The following is a 22,756-nucleotide window of genomic DNA, read 5'->3' on the forward strand; positions in this document are numbered from 1 at the left end:
CACTACACTTACATTTTCTTTTACATTTACACGTACATACATCCCCTTCTTTTTTACAGGCTTTCTTCATTTTACACTTCCCACTTCTAACTTTTTTGCCCTGTTCAACTTGGCTTTCAGCCCTCTTTTACTGTTTGAACTTATTTCCCGATCTTGACCTTATCCTAACTTTGACCTTTTTTCCGATTGTGTCCTTTCTTCCCAATTGTGTCCTGTATTTTATTGAATTTTGTTCCTGAATCACAAATCCTCCGTGTGAGATATACATAAGATAATTTTGCATTTGTAGCACGTATTACTTTGATGCTGATGCACCTACTTCTTTGACCGATAATGGTTTCCAGACAAGACAAGATAAACAATGTTGACGGTATCACAAATCGGAGTTGTAAAACTCGTTCGCCCTTTTACTAATAAAATTCCTCTCAAACAGAAAACAAGTATGCTGCCAGTAGAGGATGAGTTATTTGTTTGTGAGTATCTGATTACATTTCTCTGACAGAACATATCTTTCTGTCAGAGCCTTTTTCAGTTCAATTCAATTCAGTTTTTTAACGTCCGACTAACAATCGGATCGCTAGTATAAAATTTGCTAAAACAATAGGCCTATGTTTAGCAGAAAGGGTCCAGCTCTTTTCTCTAAAAAAATGTCACAATTTTGGTAATTTCTGTTTACATTTGGTTAGTTTAGAGTCGATTAGCTTAATTTAAGTTAGGTTAGTTTAGGCTAGGTTAGGTTAGCTTAGCTTAGCTTAGCTTATGTTAAATTAGTGTAGGGGTCCCGCATAATGGCCTATGTTTAGCAGAAGGGGTCCAGTTCTTTTCTCTAAAAAATGTTGCAATTTTGGTCATTTCTGTTCACATTCGGTTAGTTTAGGTTATGATAGGTTATATAGGTTACTTTAGGTTACTTATGGAAAATATTACTTTAGGTTAGGTTAGGTTAGTTTAGGTTATGGGCTTGTGTATAGCCCGCTCCCCCCAGTTCCTTGTCACCGGAACTGGAAGAGTCACTACTGCTACTACTACTACTAATACTACTACTACTACTACTACTACTACTACTACTACTACTACTACTACTACTACTACTACTACTTCTTCTTCTTCTTCTTCTTCTTATATCGAGAACAGAACCCAACCAACCCCTGCGGGGCTTCTAACCCGTTCCTACTACTACTATTACTATTGCTACTAACTACTACTACTACTACTACTACTTATACTAAAGCTTCCTTACCACAGGGTTTACATCCAAAATGTTTATAACAAGCGATTCCGATTCATTATGAACTAATATGAATCGTCAGAATCACTATGATTCGTTTAAAATCACTGGGGGGAGCGGGCTATACTCAATCCAGGTTATGTTATATTAGTGTAGGGGTCCCGCATAATTTTCCAAAAAATGATATAATTTAGCTTATTTCTACTAATATTAGCTTAGTTCACGATAGCTTAGGTTAGTTTATGTTAAGTTAGGTTAATTTGGTTACGTTGTGTTACGTCTAAGTACTTGCATCATCCATTTCTCCTGTAAATTTTGTGTTTTTTACGTGCTTCTGGACCCCTTGTACTAAACATACTCCCGCATAATTTTCCAAAAAATGATAGAATTTAGCTTATTTCTACTAATATTAGGTTAGTTCAGGTTAGGTTAGGTTAGATTTGGTTACGTCTAAGTAATTGTATCATTCATTTCTCCTGTAAATTTTGTGTTTTTTACGTGCTTCTGGATCCCTTGTATTAAACATACTCCAGTTTTACTATGCGGATCCATAGATTGTAAAATTTACAAAAAAATTTAGGGAAGCCTTTAATTTGCCCATTTTATGTCGAGAACAGAACCCAACAAACCCCTGCGGGGCTTCTAAACCCGTTCCTACTACTACTACTATTTATACTGTGGATCCGTGTACTAAAACTGCACGCAAACTGATATGCCCTAAAAATTTCTACGTGGTATCACATTACTTGCTATCCTGTTATATACAATTATTTCATCTCAAAATTAACTCGAAGTGTTTTTTTTTTTTTTTTTCTCAGGTGTATACCATAAAAATTTACTCTTCAAAAAGGACAAACAAAGTTATGCTAGCTGGTTATTAAAGGCGAGAATGCCATCTAATCGAGTCAGGGCAGGAACGCAGCAAGAGAGCTCGCGCCCAGTTTTGCAGGCGCGTCAGCAACGAGAGTAGTGCAAGAACACTTGCTGTCGCATAAAATTATAGATTAAAGCAGTTGTAATGGTTTCACACTTGTAGCTGTATGCTTGTAAATGTTAAATATCTTTTTCCTACATCGTGCAGAAATACTTGGCATGAGTGCTTTATTGCCGGACCAATTTCGCAGAATGGGTCCAGCTCTTTTCTCTAAAAATTGATACAATTTGTGGTAATTTCTGTTCACATTCGGTTAGTTTAGTGTAGGGTTGGTTAGTTTAAGTTAGGTTAGGTTAGGTTACGTTAGGTTAGTTTAGTTTATGTTATATAAGTGTAGGAGTCCCGCATAATTTTCCAAAAAAAATGATAGAATTTCGCTTATTTCTATTAATATTACGTTAGTTTAGGTTAGTTCAGGTTAGCTTAAGTTAGTTTATGGTAGGTTAGGTTAGTTTGATTACGTTATGATACGTCTAAGTACTTGCATCACTCATTTCTCCTGTAAATTTTGTGTTTTTTACGTGCTTCTGGACCCCTTGTACTAAACATACCCCCCCCAAAAAATTACCAGAGTGTACTGCATTCAGTTATATTTGGTTGGATTACGTTTTCTAACGTTACATTATGCGTAAAATTTTACTATACGCATAAATAGTATGAGTAGTAGTAGGAGGGGAACGGGTTAGAAGCACCGCAGGGGTTAGTTGGGTTCTGTTCTCGACATGAAATGGGCAAATTATAGACTTGCTCAAATTTTTGTGTACATTTACAATCTATGTCACAGGCTGAACATACACAAGCCATTTCGAAAGTGCCTTAGCGTCACTATATCATAACAAGTGTAGCTCGGGGAAATAATCCATCCGCGTCCATATACAGTGCTGCTTACTACTTCAAAAAACAACAAATACAACCACTTTCTTAACTTTTATTATTCCCTTACCTGACTTTCACTCATTTTTCCTCACAAACTTAAATAAATTTTCCAATTGACTCGGTAAATTTCCTAAAATTGGTTCGGCGTTGCAGCACTTAACCCTTACCCTTACTTGTGTGCTATGTGATTTCAATACAGTGTTAGCGCTGATAATGCAATCTGGGACTTTCTACTTCTACCAAATTCACATGCGTCCCGTTTTTGCAAGTTAATATTCTGGTTAACCCAAATACTCTGCCGGTGGAAATTAGTAGTGTGTTACACAGTCGTTTTTGATACTCATTCATCCATTTTAACCCTAGTATTGTTCTCACTCATTTTAACCGTAAAATTGCATTTTTTTTTTTTTTTCCGGTCTGTTCCTAATCAGTACCTAGATTGACTTTACAAGCGCTGAGTATGATTACAGCATGTGTACATATGGCACAAGGACTGCAGTGCGTAAAACACGAATTAACTTATAAACGCAAACCAACTTTCGCTAGGTAGCCACTAAAACGCACAAATGCTATTTTGTTTGGGTAGGAGCGCAGTAAAAGACCCCACCGATCATAGGGAGCAGGCACGTCAGCGAGGTTAACAGAAAATACTTAAATGGCATGAAAACACAAACCTTGCGTGTGGTACAGATTTGTGACACTTCTGGTATCAGTTTGTACATTGCCTTCGCATAACACTTCACTTCATCGTATTTTTCTTATAGAGTACTACGTAGTAAAGAACATATTTTACATATTGTATTTCTACTTTATTATACATTTAAGAGGTGTAAGAACCCGATATATTTTGATTACTTGTACAATCCTATTATGAAATCAAACACAACTATTGGAGCATTTTTGCACAATGTAGGAAATCAATATTTTATAAGTTATTGGTATCAAACCATTACAAGGGCTATAATAGATTCAAATGAGTGATTAATATCATGAGTTTGTTGCACTATCCTCGTTTATGCGCATACCCTTCGTCGCTGACACGCATGTTCTCTACGGACGCTTCCACGCGGTTCTCGTGCTGCCTTACTTCCCAGATTCGGTTATATACATTTCTTGTTTGTAGGCCACCTGGTCCAGGTTAAACTGTTTTCTGCGCTGTAGTTTTTGTGATATAAGGCCGTAAGCTATATTTATTTATACCTATATCGGTTAAGTCCTTCTAAAGTGAATCTGCACCAAGGAATGTAACTCCGCCCATAAGAAAGGATTATAAGATAGTAGTAATGCATTTTCTGATGAAAAAAAAAAAAAAGTACATATTACATGAATGGATCCGTGGGCTGGAAGAGCACGAAAGATAGTTCTTTAATGTAATAGTAATGTAAAGGTAGCTTCTAGTAACCTTCTATGCAGCAGAAAAAGTGATAGGTGGCTGGCTATGGGGATGATGGAGGCCAGTAAAAAGGCAGAGAAAAGTTGGAAATGTAGTCAGGAAAATCACATTGGTGCCACAGCAGGCAAGTAATAGGAGAGACTGCAGGGACAGGTGCAATTAGGTGCTGAAATTTATATTGTAAAACTTTGTGTGATTTCGTCTCATATAAGGAAGAGGTAGAGCTGTTAATAAAAAGAGTGTCCGGAATCGACTCCCACTACCAGTTTTATTATAAAAATCCACTATAAGAGTATTTGTACAAAAATACTATACAATTTGGTCTCTATTTAAAAAGGTAAGTAAAAGGTAGTCTTTGACCGAGTGGTCGCAGACAGGATCTCCAACAGAGCCCCGTAGCAGGCTAAGAGGAGTGGAGTTAAGGAACCAATGCTCCGTAGCAAGCAGAGGCAGGTTAAGTTGCCAACAGAGCCCCGTAGCAGGCTAAGCCAGGAGATAGGATAGGCGTAGTCCCGTAGCAGACTAGAGGTCTGGGGTTAGGTTACTCCAAAAGTCCCGTAGCAGACTAGAGGAGGGTCACCAGAGAACTGGTCCTGAGCTGGATTCTTCTATCCAATTTATAGCGTCCCTTGGGTGGCGGTGGCGCTTCTGCTTCGATTTCGTCTTCTGCTCCGTGAGAGGGGCTAAATGTCGTCTGCAGGTGATTGCAGGTCCCCCTGGTGGAAGTTCCTCTTGATGAAGCACGTGGTGGTGTTTATAAACACTTGATGCGTGGATTTGTTTATAAACAACTTCACATGGGATATTACAATATTAACTTTTAGAAGTGTATGTAAGATGTTGAAATATGTATATACTGTGCAGTACTTTGTTGGGAAAGGATTATTTGATATTGACTTTTACATTATTTGTTTTGTTTGTGACTTATTACTTTTGTCAAAACTGTTTCTTCTTCATGTATAAGTTACGTAGGTACTAGCGGCTCGTATTGTTAATCTAAAATTGAAGTACTTCAGAAGAAAGGAGTCAACAAAATCAATTTTTACTACTTGCAATACATTAAAACACGTAAAGAAAAATATTAACAGAGGAAAACTAACGTAAGAGATTTAGTACTAAAGCTTCATAATCGAACATTGTCTACGGTATAAGCTTATGAGATTTTTAATTTATAGTAGCCGCTGTCTGTTCCGGCGCCATAGTTCGATGTACTTGTCACAGGTTCCATACACCGGCGTCGAGGCCCACTGGTGTGTCATGTGTACAATTTTCCTGTGCAGGTGTACTTAGTAAAAATGTAATGTTGACAGTTAAACGAGTTTTCAGTATATTAGGAGTTTAATGTAACATTTTTATCTTAAAAACGTTATATCTAATTTATGTATCCTATTTTATACAGGGTTCCTACTGGTCTCAGGGAAAAAAACTGGAAATCAGGGGAAGTCCGATAAATTTTATAAAATATATTTTTTCTAACATTAATAGTACACCAATTTCAGCTTAGCGAACCATTAATGATCACAGTATGGAACGTTGCTCAGATTTTTATGGGTGGTAAGAGGAATGTATGTATGAGCAATTGATTATTATTTTTCTCTATAGAATAAATGATCTCATATATAAATATTCATTGTTATTTATTGCTTATTTATATGTTAACGTCTTGAAAGTAAGGGAATTTCCTGCCAAAGATCAGGAAAATAGATTTCTCTAGATCAATAGGAACCCTGATATAGCAATTATTAGGAATTGAACTGTACAAAATGCACTATAATTTATTCAGTACTCAACTTGTGTATAGAAACGACGAAAATATAGCTTCATTTCATTCGAAGCCAACGTGTGTTTGTTAAGACATAACGAAATAGAAATAAAGGCTTTTATTACCTTTCATTGCGTTGAGTCTGTAATTAGGTCTTGCTTTATCTTATTACTAAGGTAAGGTACATTTTTTAACTTCGGCACTCCTGTTCAGGTAACAAGTAAAGGTATATACATTATGACAGTATAATTTTTTTAAGTAAGGTATCAAATACTGAAGTAGGCCAGGTGGATATCAACAATCTATGAATAATTTTCATGCACGTTGAAAGAGTTTTATCAAATTAATCATTCATTGTCTGCTGAAGTAATTAATATCCTTACTTTATTGAGCTTGTGTGTATTGTCGCACACTTCATTTAAACTAATGAAATTCGTCACCATCATACAAAACTGCGACAGAGTAATAGTTGTTACAGTACTGTTACGAATGTTCGTGGTGCAAGGTAAGAGTTTATTTATAAAAATGCATCCTAAAGCATATGACAGTGATTACAGTATTTTAAGTATTTTTTTTTAATTGTAACTTAATTTGAATATTTTTTTTTAAGGGACTCATGATATTACCTGCAGATTTATACATGCGAGGATTGAATTTAATAAATATTTCACAGGAAGAAAATTTGCTGCCAGGATGGGATGGAAGTAAGTAGTTATCATCATTTTTTCATAAAAACATGTTTGTAGTATAATTGGAAGATGAAATGCTGGTTTCTTTCTTTTTGTTTATTGCAATAGTTGTGCACATTATCTTTTGATTTTGCTTCCACAATGGAATATCATATTGGCGAAAATTCAGGTGGATCAGTGATACAATGAGAAATTCATTTTCGACACACTCATAAATCCAAAGTTTTTTTTCCTTTTTTTTTTTTTTTTTTTTTTTCTTGTCACTAATTTCGATTTTATCAGAATTTCCTGTCTTGCATTAAGTGAGGGTAACTCAGCACAAAAACGAAAGGATTTTAATTGTATTTGAGCTTCTGTTTCCATTGTAGTATGTTTTAATTCGCAAAGGGGTTTATTCTCGAAGTGCTTATGAGTTTGAAAATAGCTGATAAAGTTGCACATCAGCGTGTGCATTGAGTAAATACACTTGATCTTTAGAAGTGTGGATACGTATATAAATATCAAAGTGTACTTTCTACTTTGTGCTTATAATGCAATTTATATTATAGGTACATATTTAATCATTTTCAGGGAATAACTATACATTTGTAATTTAATTAATAGTATAAAGAAATGCAGTGACGTACCGTTAGTAACGGAGTGGTCACTGTGTAACGGAGCTTCCCACAGATGGGAAATACATGTGTGAATTTTCCATCTGCTTGAACGGATCCTTGTATTACGGTGACCTCTGTGCTACCATCAGACCGTCATTACATTCTACAGGTGCAACTTTCTGTGTAATCTTTTGACCCAACAGCGATGTCTTCCCGCCCGCTTGTGTGAGATATGCGACCTTATATGAACGCCTTCGCAGGTTTTTGAACGCCTCTCACAGTAATACGGTGTCGCTTTTGACCCATGTTCATTAGGCTTTTTTTTTTTTTTTTTTTTTTTTTTTTTTTTTTTTTTTTGCGTAATTTCATGTCTATTATTGCCTTCTTTAGTTCAGACCGTATATTATCGTACCAGCCTGTATTTCATCACATTTATTCATAAACATCGCTTCATAATACATTTAATCGGTTAATACATATGTTTTGCATTGTGTTATGTTCCATTCATATTAGTATTTCGTCGTGTGTTTACTTATACAACGCAGACAATACGATTTTTTGGAATCTTGTTTTATATACTGGCTCAGCATGTAAAACAGTCTCACTTCTCTCAACATAAATAGTTATTTTACGTCGTACTGAAATCGTTATCCCGCGTACCATGAATAATGCTTTAAACTCATATTAGTATATGGTTTTTAAAGTTCAAAGATTAGATTAAATTATTTTACATGAAATTTTGTTTGTAAAAGATCTAAAACATCGGACACTCCTTAGAACTAACTGTTGTCTTCAGAAAACCTTTCTGACAAAATTCTATACCTTATATAGTCATATACACTGCCGGTCAAAAGTTTCCGGATATATAAAAAAAACGGAAATATTAAGTGAGGCTTGTAATACGGTGGAAGCGCCTGTCTGGAAACTTTTGACCGGCAGTGTATATTTAAAACCTATTACCATAAATTCGTTGATTTGTTGTTGAAGTCTTCACACCAAAATCGTAATATATCCATTTTTTAAAACAATAGAGAAGAAAAAAGAAAGACAGATTTTGCTGTGCAGAACATGTCCTACATCACTATTCAAACATTACAAATCAATTGTGAAAGAAATAATAAGAATTATGTTGAGAAATGGTGGTATTACATAAAACAATAAGAATATAACAGAAAATAAATAATTTACAATGAAACAGGAAGCAGAATATTATCTCAGAGATGTTAACAATTGTGACGAGGCGGTTGTTCCCCGAAAACAACAGCTATTTCACACAGCTATCCACACACACTGTTCAACGGATTCTGTAAACTGACCCCCATATGTTTCCTTACAAGATCACAGTTTTGTATAAACTAGACATGACCATAGCAGCAGAGACTGATGTTAGTTCGTTGGGCTGAAGGCAGACGACAAACTCTTTAACAACATTCGGGTTTCTGATGAGGTGCATTTTCATTTAGATTGTGTTATCGAACAATACGTGCACTTTTCGGCTAATGAGAATCCGCGATTGCTGCATGAAAAACATCGTTATTCTCCGAGGATACAATGTGGGTCGTGGTTTTCGGCCTTTGACTGGTTGGATCTTTCTTCTTGACCATGCTACCTAGTAACTTTGTTCCACAGCTACTTTCTGCTGTCTTTTCCATCGATGCGCGGAAAATGGTGTATGCAGGATGGTGCAAAACCTCATACTGCAAATATTGTTGGATTTCTTACACGAGATTTTCAATATGCAGATTATTTCAGGTTGGTTTTCAGACCAGTTACAGGCGAACGATCGTGACCCCTCATAGTAATCAGAAATCTGCTTTGAGCCTACATAACCAATATGCAAAAGCATATGTCCTCGGCTAAGGATATATGATTTAGGCCTTAAGTGACTTAAGGCCCAGAAACATGCAGCTCGAGGTTCAAACTCGGAGGTTGCCGTAGCCCCTCTGTTCATAGCAGTTGGCAATTGAGTTAAAACAAATGAAACATTTTAAAGAGAATTGTTAGGTTCAGGGTTGGCTGGTTTAAACCTAAAAACGAAATATTTTCGTAAAAGTGTAAGTGTTAGTAAAATCTTGATGAACACACATTTGTGAGTTATCACGTTTCACTCCTTATATTATTCGTATTATATTTAGACCTAAATTCCCCATTCTTTACTCAAAGAGATTATACTACAAAAGCAACCTTTTTTAAAAATAAGTTTATGAATGTTTCTTTTGTTTTTTAATAATTTGTTGTTCTTGTTATGCAATTATAATCAAAGAAAAATTCTAAATATTGTTTCGTTTTAATAACGTTTACTATTGATAAAATACATTGAAATGCCGTCCCCCCTTTTCTTTGGGGTGGAGGGGTCATACAAATCAAACGATAGGCATTTATTGAAATCAGAAGTATCTTTGGTATCTATTTATGTATAAATGGGTCAGAGCCAAAGTGTACTCAAATAATTCGTATCTTGATTCACTTTTCTTATTGATATGCAAATTAAGTCGTTGTATTTCTTTAACTTCGACTAATAAAAGTCGTAGTGAACTAACTTGGACTAAATTAGTTCTTTTGTACTCTGCAGTATTTTGAAATTGTCCATATGTAGTTCTGTATAATGGTTTCACTTGTGCAACAATTTATCTTTTTGTCCTTCTGAAATTACTCTTGACAGTTATATTAACAAATATATAAAGATCAATACAATGTATTTTTATCAGGAGTCCTTCGTGAGTGAATCGGCAGACGTATCGCATTTGTGGACAATTAGTCCCGGTTTCGAATTCAAATGGAGGACGATTTCTCTCGGATGTAAGCCGAAAAGCGGTTTGGATTCCGCTTTAAGCTTATGTGACCCCTTCCAGCATAACCCGGTTGTTGCATAATAACACCAAGGCGATTCAAACTTATTTCTGTCGATATGTGATATAATACACAGAGCAAATTATTTAAACCATAAAAACCGGGTTTGAACAAAAAAAAAAAAAAAAAAAAACGGGTTTTTTGTTTTTTTCAATAAATACCATGGTTTTTGCCAACCCTGGTTAGGTTTCATTCTCTATGAAACATAATAAGAAACAAAGTATTTCTTTTTCTTTATTATTTCCATGTGTAACCCTCATCTTGTAATTTTATGATGTTCTTCCTCGCTTTTCTTCCTTTCTGTCCTTTCGTAATAATTTCTATCACAATAAAATATGTCAATTTTAAGATTTTTATCTGTAACTTGTACACGTTACACAGCTCAGATCTTAATCCATGGGACTGTTTTCTGTGGGAGTACCTTAAGAAAAAGATTTTTCCGAAACATTTCCCAAAATTTGATCGGACCCAGAAGACTTATAGTTAAAGCATATAGTGAAATTACCGAAAGCATGTGCCGTCGGGTAACCAATAACATCCATGGTAGCTTAAATGAAGTTCAGAAGCAAAATTGCGGCCATATTAAATATGTTCTGCATTAGAACATTTTTCCACAGTGTAATCTTTCTTTGATACTAGTTTCATAGCAATATTCGTACTAATAGAAGTTTTAAAAAGATAAATAAATGGTCAATCATATCATGTGCCATCTGTATTTCAATAAGAAAGGTGTATGTTCTTTGATTAAATTCCTTCAGTTACAATCATCAATTTCAGCCGAAATCATGGGTAGAAAAGCGTACGCAGAGATAAGTAGCAGTATGGTTTTGTTCTAGGATATTCATTTCAAATTTTGTTTGTAGATTATTTCGAGGTCAGAGGATTAGAAATAAAACTATTTAACATTTGTATGTATTTTTTAAAAAGAAAAAGTATGTTAAAAGTATTTCAGTGCAATTTGTAAAATTTGTATTTGGTTTACAGAAGGGTGATGGCCGCTATGGATATGGAAGATTCTCTAACAATTAACAGATGCAAGAGAAAGTGGGAGAACTTATGTCGAAAATACAAGGTAATTTTTACTCTCTTGTATAGGTACGTGAAGTATTTATTTATTGGAAAAAGATTATTTATTGTAAAATAATTAATTATTGATGTTCTACCGATTACTAATATAGTTGACGATTCCATGCACGTTTTAAACATAATAGGACGGTTGAGTGTCAACAGATATGTGTATTTGAAGAAAAATATTTAAATTAATGTATATTTTTGAGGCTATAATTGAGTATGGCTTAACCAATTCCAGATTTCAAGAAAGGAAAAAAAAACACACACTAGTATATCCTATCCACCGGCAGTGATAATGTTTACCTACATACTTCAGGTCTCGTTCCTACTACCCTCCAGAAACAAGTCCTTTCTTGTGGAGGCATTCCAATCAAAATTATGCATCGCGCGCGTTATAAATTCGTTTCATGTTCAAGGTGGCAAAACTGATATTTGTATAAAATTATAAAATATCACGATGACACTGCAGCTATCGCCTAGCATCTGTTTCTGCTGTAGGAGTTTATATATATATATATATATATATATATATATATATATATATATATATATATAAACTTTAATCATATCTATTTTAACCCTTGTGACAAATTTTACGCAGACCGTCGAGTCTGCGCGGCTGTCAAGGTTCCAAAATTTTCTTCAGCAACAGAAAGTTGAAAGAAATACGTGTGGAGGAAAGGGCACATAAGGTAATTTAAAAGTTCTGTTTTAAGTCTTGTACGTCATTGTTTATTGCCGTATGACTTGATATCTTGACATGGCGAGTAACAATGTGATATATATACAATCGCTGCGTATATAGCCATGACTAGAGAACGGATTGTTTTGAAGAAAATTTTAGGGAAATATTAAATGGAAGATGACAAAATACGTTGTTTGAGCGGAATCGTATGAAGATGCACTTTGGAGAATACACAGTTGCGAGTAACTTTTTTTTACGAATTCGGACTGGGACATTCTTCTCAGAAAGCCACAAAAAAATAGTACATTTGGGCACGAATAGCGAATGAACTATTCCATTCGCCGCTGGTTTCTCAAATTTTGTTCCGGTAATATGGCATTACAAAATGAGCCTCATGGGCACCAACCAACATGTTCGGGTCAGTTTCCGGGAATGCGGGGTAAAAAGAACCCTCGGAAAAGTTTTCGTCCCATTGCAGACGAGTTAGGCACACACTATACTACAGGGTGTCTATTGGTCACGAAGATCACGAAGTCAGAAAACGGTCATGGAAGTCAAGAAAAAGTCATGAAATTTAACTTTTGGGTCACGATTATTCTTATCTGTACAAGTATAAGTACAGACTGAAATCTTTATTTCTATAGAACGTCAAAATTCACCACCAGAAATTAGGGATGGCCGGCACCGGTTTTTCGGATCCAGGGCTGGAACCGGTTCTGAAAACCGGGTATCCAAGAACCGGTTCCATCTGAATCAGAAGATTGTGGTCATCCCTACGCTAAACCCGAGCTGCTGGCAGACTGTGAACAGTGTGTTCCGTCCACATATTACGTAACGCTATTTTTGACCATTTTTTACCCTCTCCCTCCCCCGTGTCACACTTCGTAACTCAAGGCAGAACCCTTCAACCTTTTATTACGTTCTTATTGATGTTTGTTTTTTCACTAATTGTGCTTATTTTGCGGGTTATTACAACCAGAAAATAATTTTAATGGTAGAACCTTTTATTACAAAATTCTTGTATTCTTGATATATTTGTAATGTTTTTCGCCAACAAATCAAAATATTAGAAAATGGGAGTACGGTATTAATATTTTAATCCCATAAAGTTGTTTAATTAACCAGTTTTAATTCTCCGAAATTGCATACGTCGTTTTCCCAAAGAGATCACACCTATCCTTTTTAGGTCACCGGTGATTGACAAGGAGAAAATACTGCCGAAAAATGCAGGTGAAAAAGGATCTAACCGACGTCGACCTCATTTTCCGGGATCCAGGATGCTTCGTGTATTTGAAGTCCGCCGGTGTCGATGATGCAAAGAAATTCTCTTCCTCGTCGATCATAAATTCGAAATACTACGTGAAGAAGTAGTGACATCTTTGAGAACAAGCTTACGAGCATCTTTCTTTTTTTTTTTACTTCAGTTTACCTCTTTCTAAATTCTTCTTGTCCTAGATCAGTGCTCGAATCCGAATAAACTCGATTTCACCAGAAATATCCAAAATACAAAAGTATAAAAATTCAGTACGAGATGAATATTCCACGAATTAGCTTTTTAATATCTTATTTTACTCCAAATCGTGGCTCGTTCCGTTGCGGAAAATATTATTTCACGAGAAAGAGTTTCTTCTGTTTCATATGCGAAATCCATTAAAAGAATAGAGTTTGGGTAATGATTCAAATCTAAAGTGTAAATAATATTCTCAGAAATAGCGATACGACTAGGAACGCGAGGGCATTTTTAAGCAGTGGTTACTAACACTAACAACTAACTTCAGAAAAGCGTGTGCCATAAATGTAATGCTGCGATAGCCACACAACGGAATTTTCTTGTATTGTAATACACGCAGAGTTCGTCATCAGTCAAGCTGGTGTCTAGTAGAATCTTCGAATCTTTTTTGCATGATTCAGTTTATATAGGCTATATGTTCGCAATTTCCCAAAACAATAGATATATTTATTTACAAAAAAGAAAAAAAAAAGAATAAAATTATGTGTTTAAAAGATTGCATATAAACATGATAATAAAAAATAAAAATTGCAGCGAAAAAACACGTTACGTAACGAAAACGTAAACCCCCTCCACCCCCTTGTCACACTTCGTAACGCAAGCCCGGATCCCCTCCCCCCTTTGCTGCGTTACGTAGTATGTGGACGATCCCTAAGCGACAGGCAGGCGCCCAGGCGGCGACTGCTTGTCTTATTTGGCTAAACAAACTGGGTGACTGGCAAACTCATTTGGCTAAACATCCACTGGTAGACCAAAATTTTTTTTCTGGGGGGCACATGCTGGTCTGGGCTGGAGGGCACAAGCGCATGGTCCTTTTGCCTTGTTTTGAAGGTAAACTTTGTGCCTCCTTTACGGGTCTTCGGGGGCTTTCGGATCCAAGTCTGGAACCGGTTCTGAACATCCGATCTCCAAGAACCGGTTTCACCAGAACTTTGTGGCCATCCCTACTAGAAATTGTAACGATCTGAAAACCGATCGCTACAAATCTGATTTGTTTGGTCCATATTGTCATTATTGATTGTTTTATTTTATTGTAAATACTTGTTTATTTAATTTTAAGCTTGCTGTTACTAATTTTAAAATGTTATTATCAATTTTCAACTCAAATTTTATTAAAACGAGTCAATGAATTATAGTTTTTTGGAGTACTAAATGAATCACTGGGCGGAAAGTGCTTTAAATTCTGTATACATGCATTTTTTTTTTTTTTAATCTTATTATTGATCGATTAATGAATATACAAGAAATGTCTACGTAAACAGTGAAAGTTGATAAATGTAAAAACGAATTAATTTGACGTTTAAAGCAATTTTAAGTGTTATTTAATCGCACTGCCATAAAATATTGAAAATCATATTCTTTTGTGCAGTAAATAAATATAAACGGTAAGATGTTCTTGTGGAATATCGTTGAGATGTACCATAATATGAATTGCTAAGAGCCTAGCCCCGCCTACTTTCGTACCCTGAATGATTCCCAATGTTAAAAAAAAAAAAAAAAAAAAATAAATTTATTAGTTTACGTTTGTATGAAATAACTATTTAACAAATAATATGACTTTTCTGAATCTAGAAGGCTAATATTACAGCTTATGTTCAAACTACGAGATGGATGTTTTCAGATACGTATTCTTAGCCATTGTTATATAAAGCTCCGCAGTCATATACTGATATGTCGTTATCTTAAAGTAATGAATGAGTTAATTGAAGTATATAAGTCGAATTCTTGATAGTAAATGAAATAATTTAGGTACTTGCTGTAGGAACTAAAATGGTGCTAAGATAACTGAAGTATCCTATAATCTGGATCGTTTGAAAACAGACAGCTGTAATATAGCCCTTGTATCCTGGTATTTGAAATAAATATTAATTTTTGGAACTGAGATTTGGAATCTGTATGACTATTGTAATGTTTGTTAAATGCTGTGAATCTGCTTCCCCGCGTGCTATCCGGACCTGCTCGACTGGTGATAATTGGAATAGAAGTCCGAAATACAATTTATAAAAGTTAAGGTTTTCTTAGGGCAACGAATGATAGTTACTATAGAAAGAAAATGGGTAGTACTATTGAGTGTTTTAGAAAATTTAACCCACAAAATGTCTATAATCAGCTTTATACGCTTCCAAATAGCAAGCAAAGCCAGCTTCTATCACATACATGAAAATTCGGCCTAATTCGCACCCAAATTTGTTCTTGAGAATGTTACGAAATTTTATGGTTTGGTAAAGAAAAGGTCACAAAATTTTATTTTGGAATTTTAGTAGACACCCTGTACTACTGTCGTTTGGCGGCTCCGAGCAATCAGTAAGATGAAAAAGTTAGGCTCATGAGTTGGCACCGGCCAACAAGAACTGCTGTCGGCATTCCGGCCAATTAATCAGATTCTGGTGTAGCGTTCAGTTTTTCCTCTACAATATTTGAACATTCTGTTTGTTATGGTGTTATGTCTGTTTTAATTTGTTTATGTAATCTTGATTTTTTCGTTTTTTTTTTTTTCTGTTCTGTTTTGTTTTGTTTTGAAAAATTAGAAACATGTTAGTAATCATTTCGTTAGTGTATATTTACAAATGTCCAAATAATTGTCATTGATTTGTATGCTGTGCTATTGGGAGGACTTTTCGGAAAGAAAAAGGATGAATTGGACTCCGTTGTCTGGCCACCAAAACAAAGAAGCTTCTAGTGACTTTAGAAGCAAGATATATTGATATATCTTAAAATTTATGAAGAAAAAGGCACACAATTGTATAAAAGTGTTTTATATTTATCAGTAATTAGATGAAGGTAATATATATAAGTAAAGTTTTAAAATAAGTAAAATAATAACTTTTGGAATATTATAATGCCTCTAACGGTACATGAGACCAAACAAAGACTTGTTGGAAATGTGTTCTTTTGTTGATGCGACTCAGTTCTGAATGCAAAAGCGTGGAGTAAATGACAAGAAAGGACAAATTATTACATGTAAACAGCTACAGAGAAGTAGGTTTGTATTTATGGTCAAAGTTTTTTGCAAGCTCCTTGCTACTTTTTCTTAAATCAAAAAATATTAATAAATAAGTAGAATAATTAATAATCCTTCAAAATAGACTTCTTATGTGTAAGTGTCTTCTATTTTTGTACAAACTAATGCTCAGATTTAATAAAAGGTGCCCTGAACGACTAAATTTTAATAGCTGAAATCCAGAATTAACGAACCTGTGAACTTGGAAGCTGGAAAGGAATTAGTTCCTTGGTAAGTTTTCTTCTTTTAACAAAAAATGGCAACCCATGCTAAAATATATAAAGCGTGTTTTATATTGGGCTGTGAACCCATATAGTAAACCAACGTAACACAGAATATTGCCAAGCGATTTACATTATGTAGGTACCGGTATACTGAATACCGGTTTAATCTGAATGTAAGAAATAACCAGGAAAGTTTTCTCGATCGGAATGTCAATTCAAATGAAAAATAGATGTACTATGACAATCGTAAATGGCCAGGACAATGGTTGAATCGTGATCTAGTCCAGGACGACGGTTTCCTAAAACATCTTTCCACCCACAGAAGGTGTCGGTGGTATTTTCTACATCAGGTAATTTCTACAAGCTATATAATAATGATACATATGGACTTAATTACTATTTCATTTACTGCATATATGTGTAGAGCACAAAATTCCCACAAAGCGACGTTCATAAATACACTTGCACCTCACCAGATGGAAAACCACATAATCAAATCGGTCACGTTTTAGTAGATAGGAGAAGACAGTCCAGTATAATTAATGTTCATTTATTCAGAAGAGCTTACTGTGACACTGATCGCTACCTGGTAGCAGCGATGATAAGAGATTGATTATCGTTAAATAAAATATATATATATATATATATATATATATATATATATATATATTCAACATCTGAAAACGAAAAGGTTTAATTTAAAGAAGTTAGAGAGACAGAAGAGAGGAATATACCAGATTGAAGTGTTGAATATATTCTCGGTTTTAGAAGGTTCGGAGTGTACTACTGTTGAGGTTACTTGGGTTGAAATTAGGGATATCATTAACATCTCAGCAAAATTAAAATTGAAGTACGCGGAAATACATAGGGACAAACCATACGTTCGACCAAGAATGCACTAAATTATCAGAGAAGATTGCGTTGGCTATAAAATCTGAACGATATAGGTACACAAACTTTCATTGATATCAGGCGGGTCACGTCCAAAACTTTTAGAAAAAAGAAACGAGATTTATTGAAAGCTAAAATTAATGAACTTGAAGATAACACACAGAACATTCGGACGTGTATAAGTGCATCAACGAATTTAAGAAAGGCTATCAATTCCGCGCTTATATTAAAGAAAGCCGCTGGAACAGCCGCTGGAAGAAAGCCGCTCTCCTCACTGATACAACTAGAGTAGATGGAAAGATTTCTTTGACAATTTGCTTAAGATGTAACAAAAAGTAATGTTTGTGGAGAGAAAGAAATGCACCCGCAGAACCATATATTCTGGAGCCTGACCGAGCAGAAGTAGAAATCGCTGTAAAGAAGTTAAACAATCACAAATCTCCGGGTGTACCCGAAATTCCGGCTGTATTAATTTTAGCTGGAGGGGGGGGGGGGATTGTGGAACAAGATACACAAACTCATTCTCCTTATCTGAAACAAGGAGGAATTGCCGCAAGAGTGGAAAATCAATCATTGTTCCAATTCACAAGGAAGGCAACAAAACTGACTGTAATATTTATCGAGGCATTTCTCTTCTGTCAACATCGTATACAATCTTCTCCAACATTCTATTATCAAGCTTGATCCCATACACAGATGAAATTATTGGAGATTATCAGTGCGGATTTAGGCGAAATCAATCAACTATCGACCAGATATTTACCATTCGACAAATACTCGAAAAGAAGTGGAAATACAATACCCCGGTACATCAATTATTTATTGATTTTAGAAAGGCGTACGACTCGGTTAGGAGAGAGACATTGTACAACATTCTTACAGAATTTGGAATACCAAAAAAGCTAATTAGATTAATTAAGATATGTTTAAATAATTCCCAAAGTAAAGTCCGAGTAGGAGAATTCTTGTCCACGAGCTTTCATGTCGAGAATGGCCTGAAACAAGGAGATACGTTGTCGCCATTATTATTCAGCTTTGTCCTGGAGTATGCTATAAAAAAAATCAAAGATAGCAACCAGGGCCTAAAGCTGAATGGTATACACCAGGTTATGGCGTATGCTGATGATGTAAATGTAATAGGGGATGATAGGAGAACAATAAAAAAAATGCAGAAGTCTTATTAAACGCTTAAAGGGAGAAGGTTTTAGAAGTAATGCAGAGAAAACTAAATACATTGAAGTGCGTTGGGACTGTAATACGGCAAATTATGAATGCGTTAAAATATTAAATAATACTTTTGATAAAGTGGATACTTTCAAATATCTAGAATCAATAGTAACAGACGAAAACCATATTCACGAAGAAATTAAATGTCGACTAAAAGCAGGGAACTCTTGTTATTATTCAGCTAAGATCTCTTGTCGCGAATTTTGTCGAGGAAGTTGAAGCTTAAAATACATAAAACGATAATCATGCCTGTTATTCTGTATGGTTGCAAAACATGATCGCTTGCTCTGAGGGAAGACCATAGACTGAAAGTATTTGAAAACGAGATCCGAGACGAATATTCGGACCTAGGAGGAACGGGAATGGGGAATGGCGGAAACTTCATAACGAGGAACCACATAATTTATACCGTTTAGTAAGCATTGTTAGGATCAACAAATCTAGAAGGCTCAGATGGGCAGGCCATATAGTCAGAATGAAAGGAAGCATGAATGCTTTCAGTTTTGATGGGAAATCCTATTTAAAATGTATTTATTCATTTACAAAAAATACAAAATTGAATGTGGACAATAGATGGCTAAGTGATGAATGGGAAGCAGAATCATAAAATTCATACTTCATTGGCGAGCTCCTCCGTGGCTAAGCGGCTAGCGTACGCGCCTTTAACGCGGGAGGCCCGGGTTCGATTCCCGGCGGGAGCTCATGTGGTTCGGATTCCACGATAATCAGTAGGTCCACGTCTCATATAGCCTCGCTGCTGAACGGGACGTTAAACTCAAGATCAACTCAACTCATACTTCATTGGCATCATGACGAAAATACTAGCACGAGCCGGCAGTTTTTCACTAAAGAACAAAAGAACGGACCAAGTGGACTCTGCCAATTGCAATTTGCATTACCACCATTTTTAGTTTAACGTCCCAGTGTTATGCCTTTTTAGACTAAAGGAGCGGGATGATTAATGAAAATGAATGATTTCGAAATTAAATCTCTTATGTTCTCATGCTGGAAATCTTACCCAGGACCACGTGCTCTAAAGACACACGCGATAGCCGCTAGACGAGCGGGATGGGATATGAGCTGCATGAATTAAAATACAGAGAATTCTGGTCCAGAAAGCCAGAAATAACGCAAATAGAAGTCCTTGTGTACCAACTAAATGCCATTTGGTCGACCATAATGTTTCATACGTTGTAAAACAACCATGAACCTCTGTATATCATGTAAGAAATACATATTGCAGAGTTTTATTATGTAACTCCCTTCATTTACCTATGGCACCGACACTGGCTCAATGATAGAGCTCCTACCTCTGATACCCGGAGTTCTTGATTTGATCTCAGGCCGTATGAATTTGTGATGAATAACATAGTGACCAGAGGTTATTTTAATCCACCAATTTGGTGTTGCATCTATCTTGGTAATATGTAATAGGGTTCTTTTCCTTATTTTATTGTGCAGGCCCTAGGTTATATTCCCGCTGGAGATGATAGCAGTAGTTTGATTTCGGAATCGTTTCTTCTACACTCGTTAGGAATATTTCTCATGTTGTGCTATACGTGTGTGTTTTAGTTTCTGAAATATTTATATTTTTCTTGTAGGAAATAAGAGAATCTATAACGGAGCCGGACCAAGAGGAGACTGTAGCGTGGCCCTATTACGATCTTATGAAAGAAGCAGTAGGAAATAAGTATGGTAATATCCCTAATCAAACAGCGAATACATCTGGTAAAAGGCCAAGCAGTAAACCTATGGATTATATCGAAGAAACTGAATACATCGTAGTATCAGGCTTTTCGGAAGAAACCACGAACGAACCTGTTGAAGATAACGAACCCGTAAAGAAAAAGAAGCGTATACCTCCGCCGTCGTCTAATGAAGTTCTGCATATAATTGCCGATGCATTAGAGGACTTGAAGGCTGAATCTATGGACGTGAAGAAAGCAAATGATGCAATAATTGGACTTCTAAAAGAATACCTGAAGAAATGATAGGTGGAAATCGGATAAATTTTAAAATAAATCATGTGTGGATATTGTTTTATATTCGTTTTCAGTTTTACACTACGTATGCGTGGAATGGTGACTAGTATATAAAAATAACCTCAGTTGATAACTACGGGTTACCATCGGCATTCAGAACTGCAGGTAGCAGTAATACATCCATTGTGTGTATATATGTGTATATATAAAATGTTATGTGGAATACTGTATTGCTAAATTATGATCACTTGTGAATAAAAAGCACCACGGAATATACGTGAGAACTGTGCATTTGAATACCCCTTCCATTAAAAAATTTTAAACAGATTACCCAGTAGCGAGATACACATTTTAACATAAAAGAAAAGGTGGAATTGTCGATAATGAGCCTCAGTGGTAGAGAGTTCACCTCTGGTTCATGGGGTCCCTGGTTCGATCCCAGCTCGTGCCAAGTGAACTTTATGGTGCTCAAACACCGTGTACGTGGGTTTTCTCGGGATCCTCCCGTTTCCTCCCACTTTCTTCAGCCAACCATTTCATTCATTTCTCATCGTCATCGTCTCCTTCAGCCTAGCCGGCATAAACATGGGACGTAAGGCCGAAAAAGATTTTTTTTTCGGTGATGAGCATTTTTTTTTTTCTTTCTTCAGTAATAGCCTTGCTGGTTAAGGTAATAATTAAAGTTTAAGCTTTCCTTTGGTTAGTTGCTGTGCAGAAGGCTATTTTTGTGTAGTATTATGTATACGCAATATATTTAAGGTATTAATACACTTTATCTTGTATTTCTATTTTGGAATTAGTTTTTATACTCTATAATAATTTCAATTACTTCGTTGTAATCTTGATCAACGAAGTTTGGCGAAGGATTTTAAATAGGAAAAGCTTCCTACTTAACTATAAAACTTTAATTTTAAAGGACACGTTTAACTACACTAAATCCATTAAATCCTGTTTAGTTTGCTTAAAAATTTGCATATAATTCTGCAGAAAGCAGTCACTTTAGTTATAATACTACTTTGTAATTGAAATATAGGCCGTTACTTGTTGCTGGTACTAAATTCAAATGTGTCAATATTGGCGGGTCTTATTGACTTAAAATACTGACATAGACATACAGTTTGTGTAGTGGAAAAAATTGATGTTGATGTAAAATTTTATTTTTGTATTTGATCTAGGAATTAATTCGTGCGGTTGGTACGCACACATTGAAGCTGTAGTACAAACACAAAATACATAAATACCTTAAGAAAAATATTGTCCATCGCTAGCCACCACTTTCGCCCATCTGTCAGGCAATGTACGGATTCCGTGGCGAAAGAAGTCCTCATCCTTGGAAGCGATCCAGTCAGAGACTCATGTTTCGATATCTTCTGAAGAAGTAAACCGCTGTCCAATCAAATCGTTGTTCGTGCAATCGAACAAGTAGTAGTCCGAAGGAGCAACGTCTGGTGAATACGGCGGGTGGGGTAAAACTTCCCATCCGACATTTTCTAAATAGGTTTTGACCGGTTTTGCGACATGTGGGCGAGCGTTATCATGTTGAACAATAAGTTTATCATGTCTGTTCTCCCATTCTGGTCGTGTTCTGGCCAGAGCTTGCTTCAAACGCATTAATTGTCGTCGATAACGTTCTCCATTCATAGTTTCACCCGGTTGCAGCAGCTCATAGTACACCACACCTTTCATATCCCACCATATGCACAGCATAACCTTTGCACAGTGAATATCTCGTTTTGGTTGTGATGGACCTGGTTCACCTGGTTTCACCTAGGCCTTTTTTCGTTTAGGGTTCTCGTAATGGATCCACTTCTCATCACCCGTAATAATTCGATGCAGA

The 22,756-nt window shown here is 35.7% G+C and overlaps 1 protein-coding gene across 1 annotated transcript; it reads left to right on the forward strand.

Moving 5' to 3' along the window:
* Positions 1-315: 315 nt before the first annotated feature.
* On the forward strand, positions 316-21,195 carry LOC145664659 (uncharacterized). The gene is made up of 4 exons (XM_081731499.1): positions 316-473; positions 6,804-6,897; positions 11,313-11,400; positions 20,539-21,195. The coding sequence occupies exons 1-4, from the start codon at positions 362-364 to the stop codon at positions 20,926-20,928; spliced, it is 684 nt and encodes a 227-aa protein (XP_081587625.1). The 5' UTR covers positions 316-361; the 3' UTR covers positions 20,929-21,195.
* The last annotated feature ends 1,561 nt before the right edge of the window (positions 21,196-22,756 follow it).

This window comes from Thermobia domestica, chromosome 11, assembly GCF_964235325.1.
Source record: "Thermobia domestica chromosome 11, izTheDome1.hap1.1, whole genome shotgun sequence".
Lineage (NCBI taxonomy): Eukaryota > Metazoa > Arthropoda > Insecta > Zygentoma > Lepismatidae > Thermobia > Thermobia domestica.

What these genes read in the sequence shown, in the direction of transcription:
- LOC145664659 (XM_081731499.1), top strand. Translation starts at nt 362, where the DNA reads ATGTTGACGGTATCACAAATCGGAGTTGTAAAACTCGTTCGCCCTTTT. An exon ending in GCTGCCAGGATGGGATGGAA is followed by an intron (nt 6,898 to 11,312) that starts GTAAGTAGTTAT and finishes TTTGGTTTACAG; the next exon opens with AAGGGTGATGGCCGCTATGG. An exon ending in ACTTATGTCGAAAATACAAG is followed by an intron (nt 11,401 to 20,538) that starts GTAATTTTTACT and finishes TTTTTCTTGTAG; the next exon opens with GAAATAAGAGAATCTATAAC.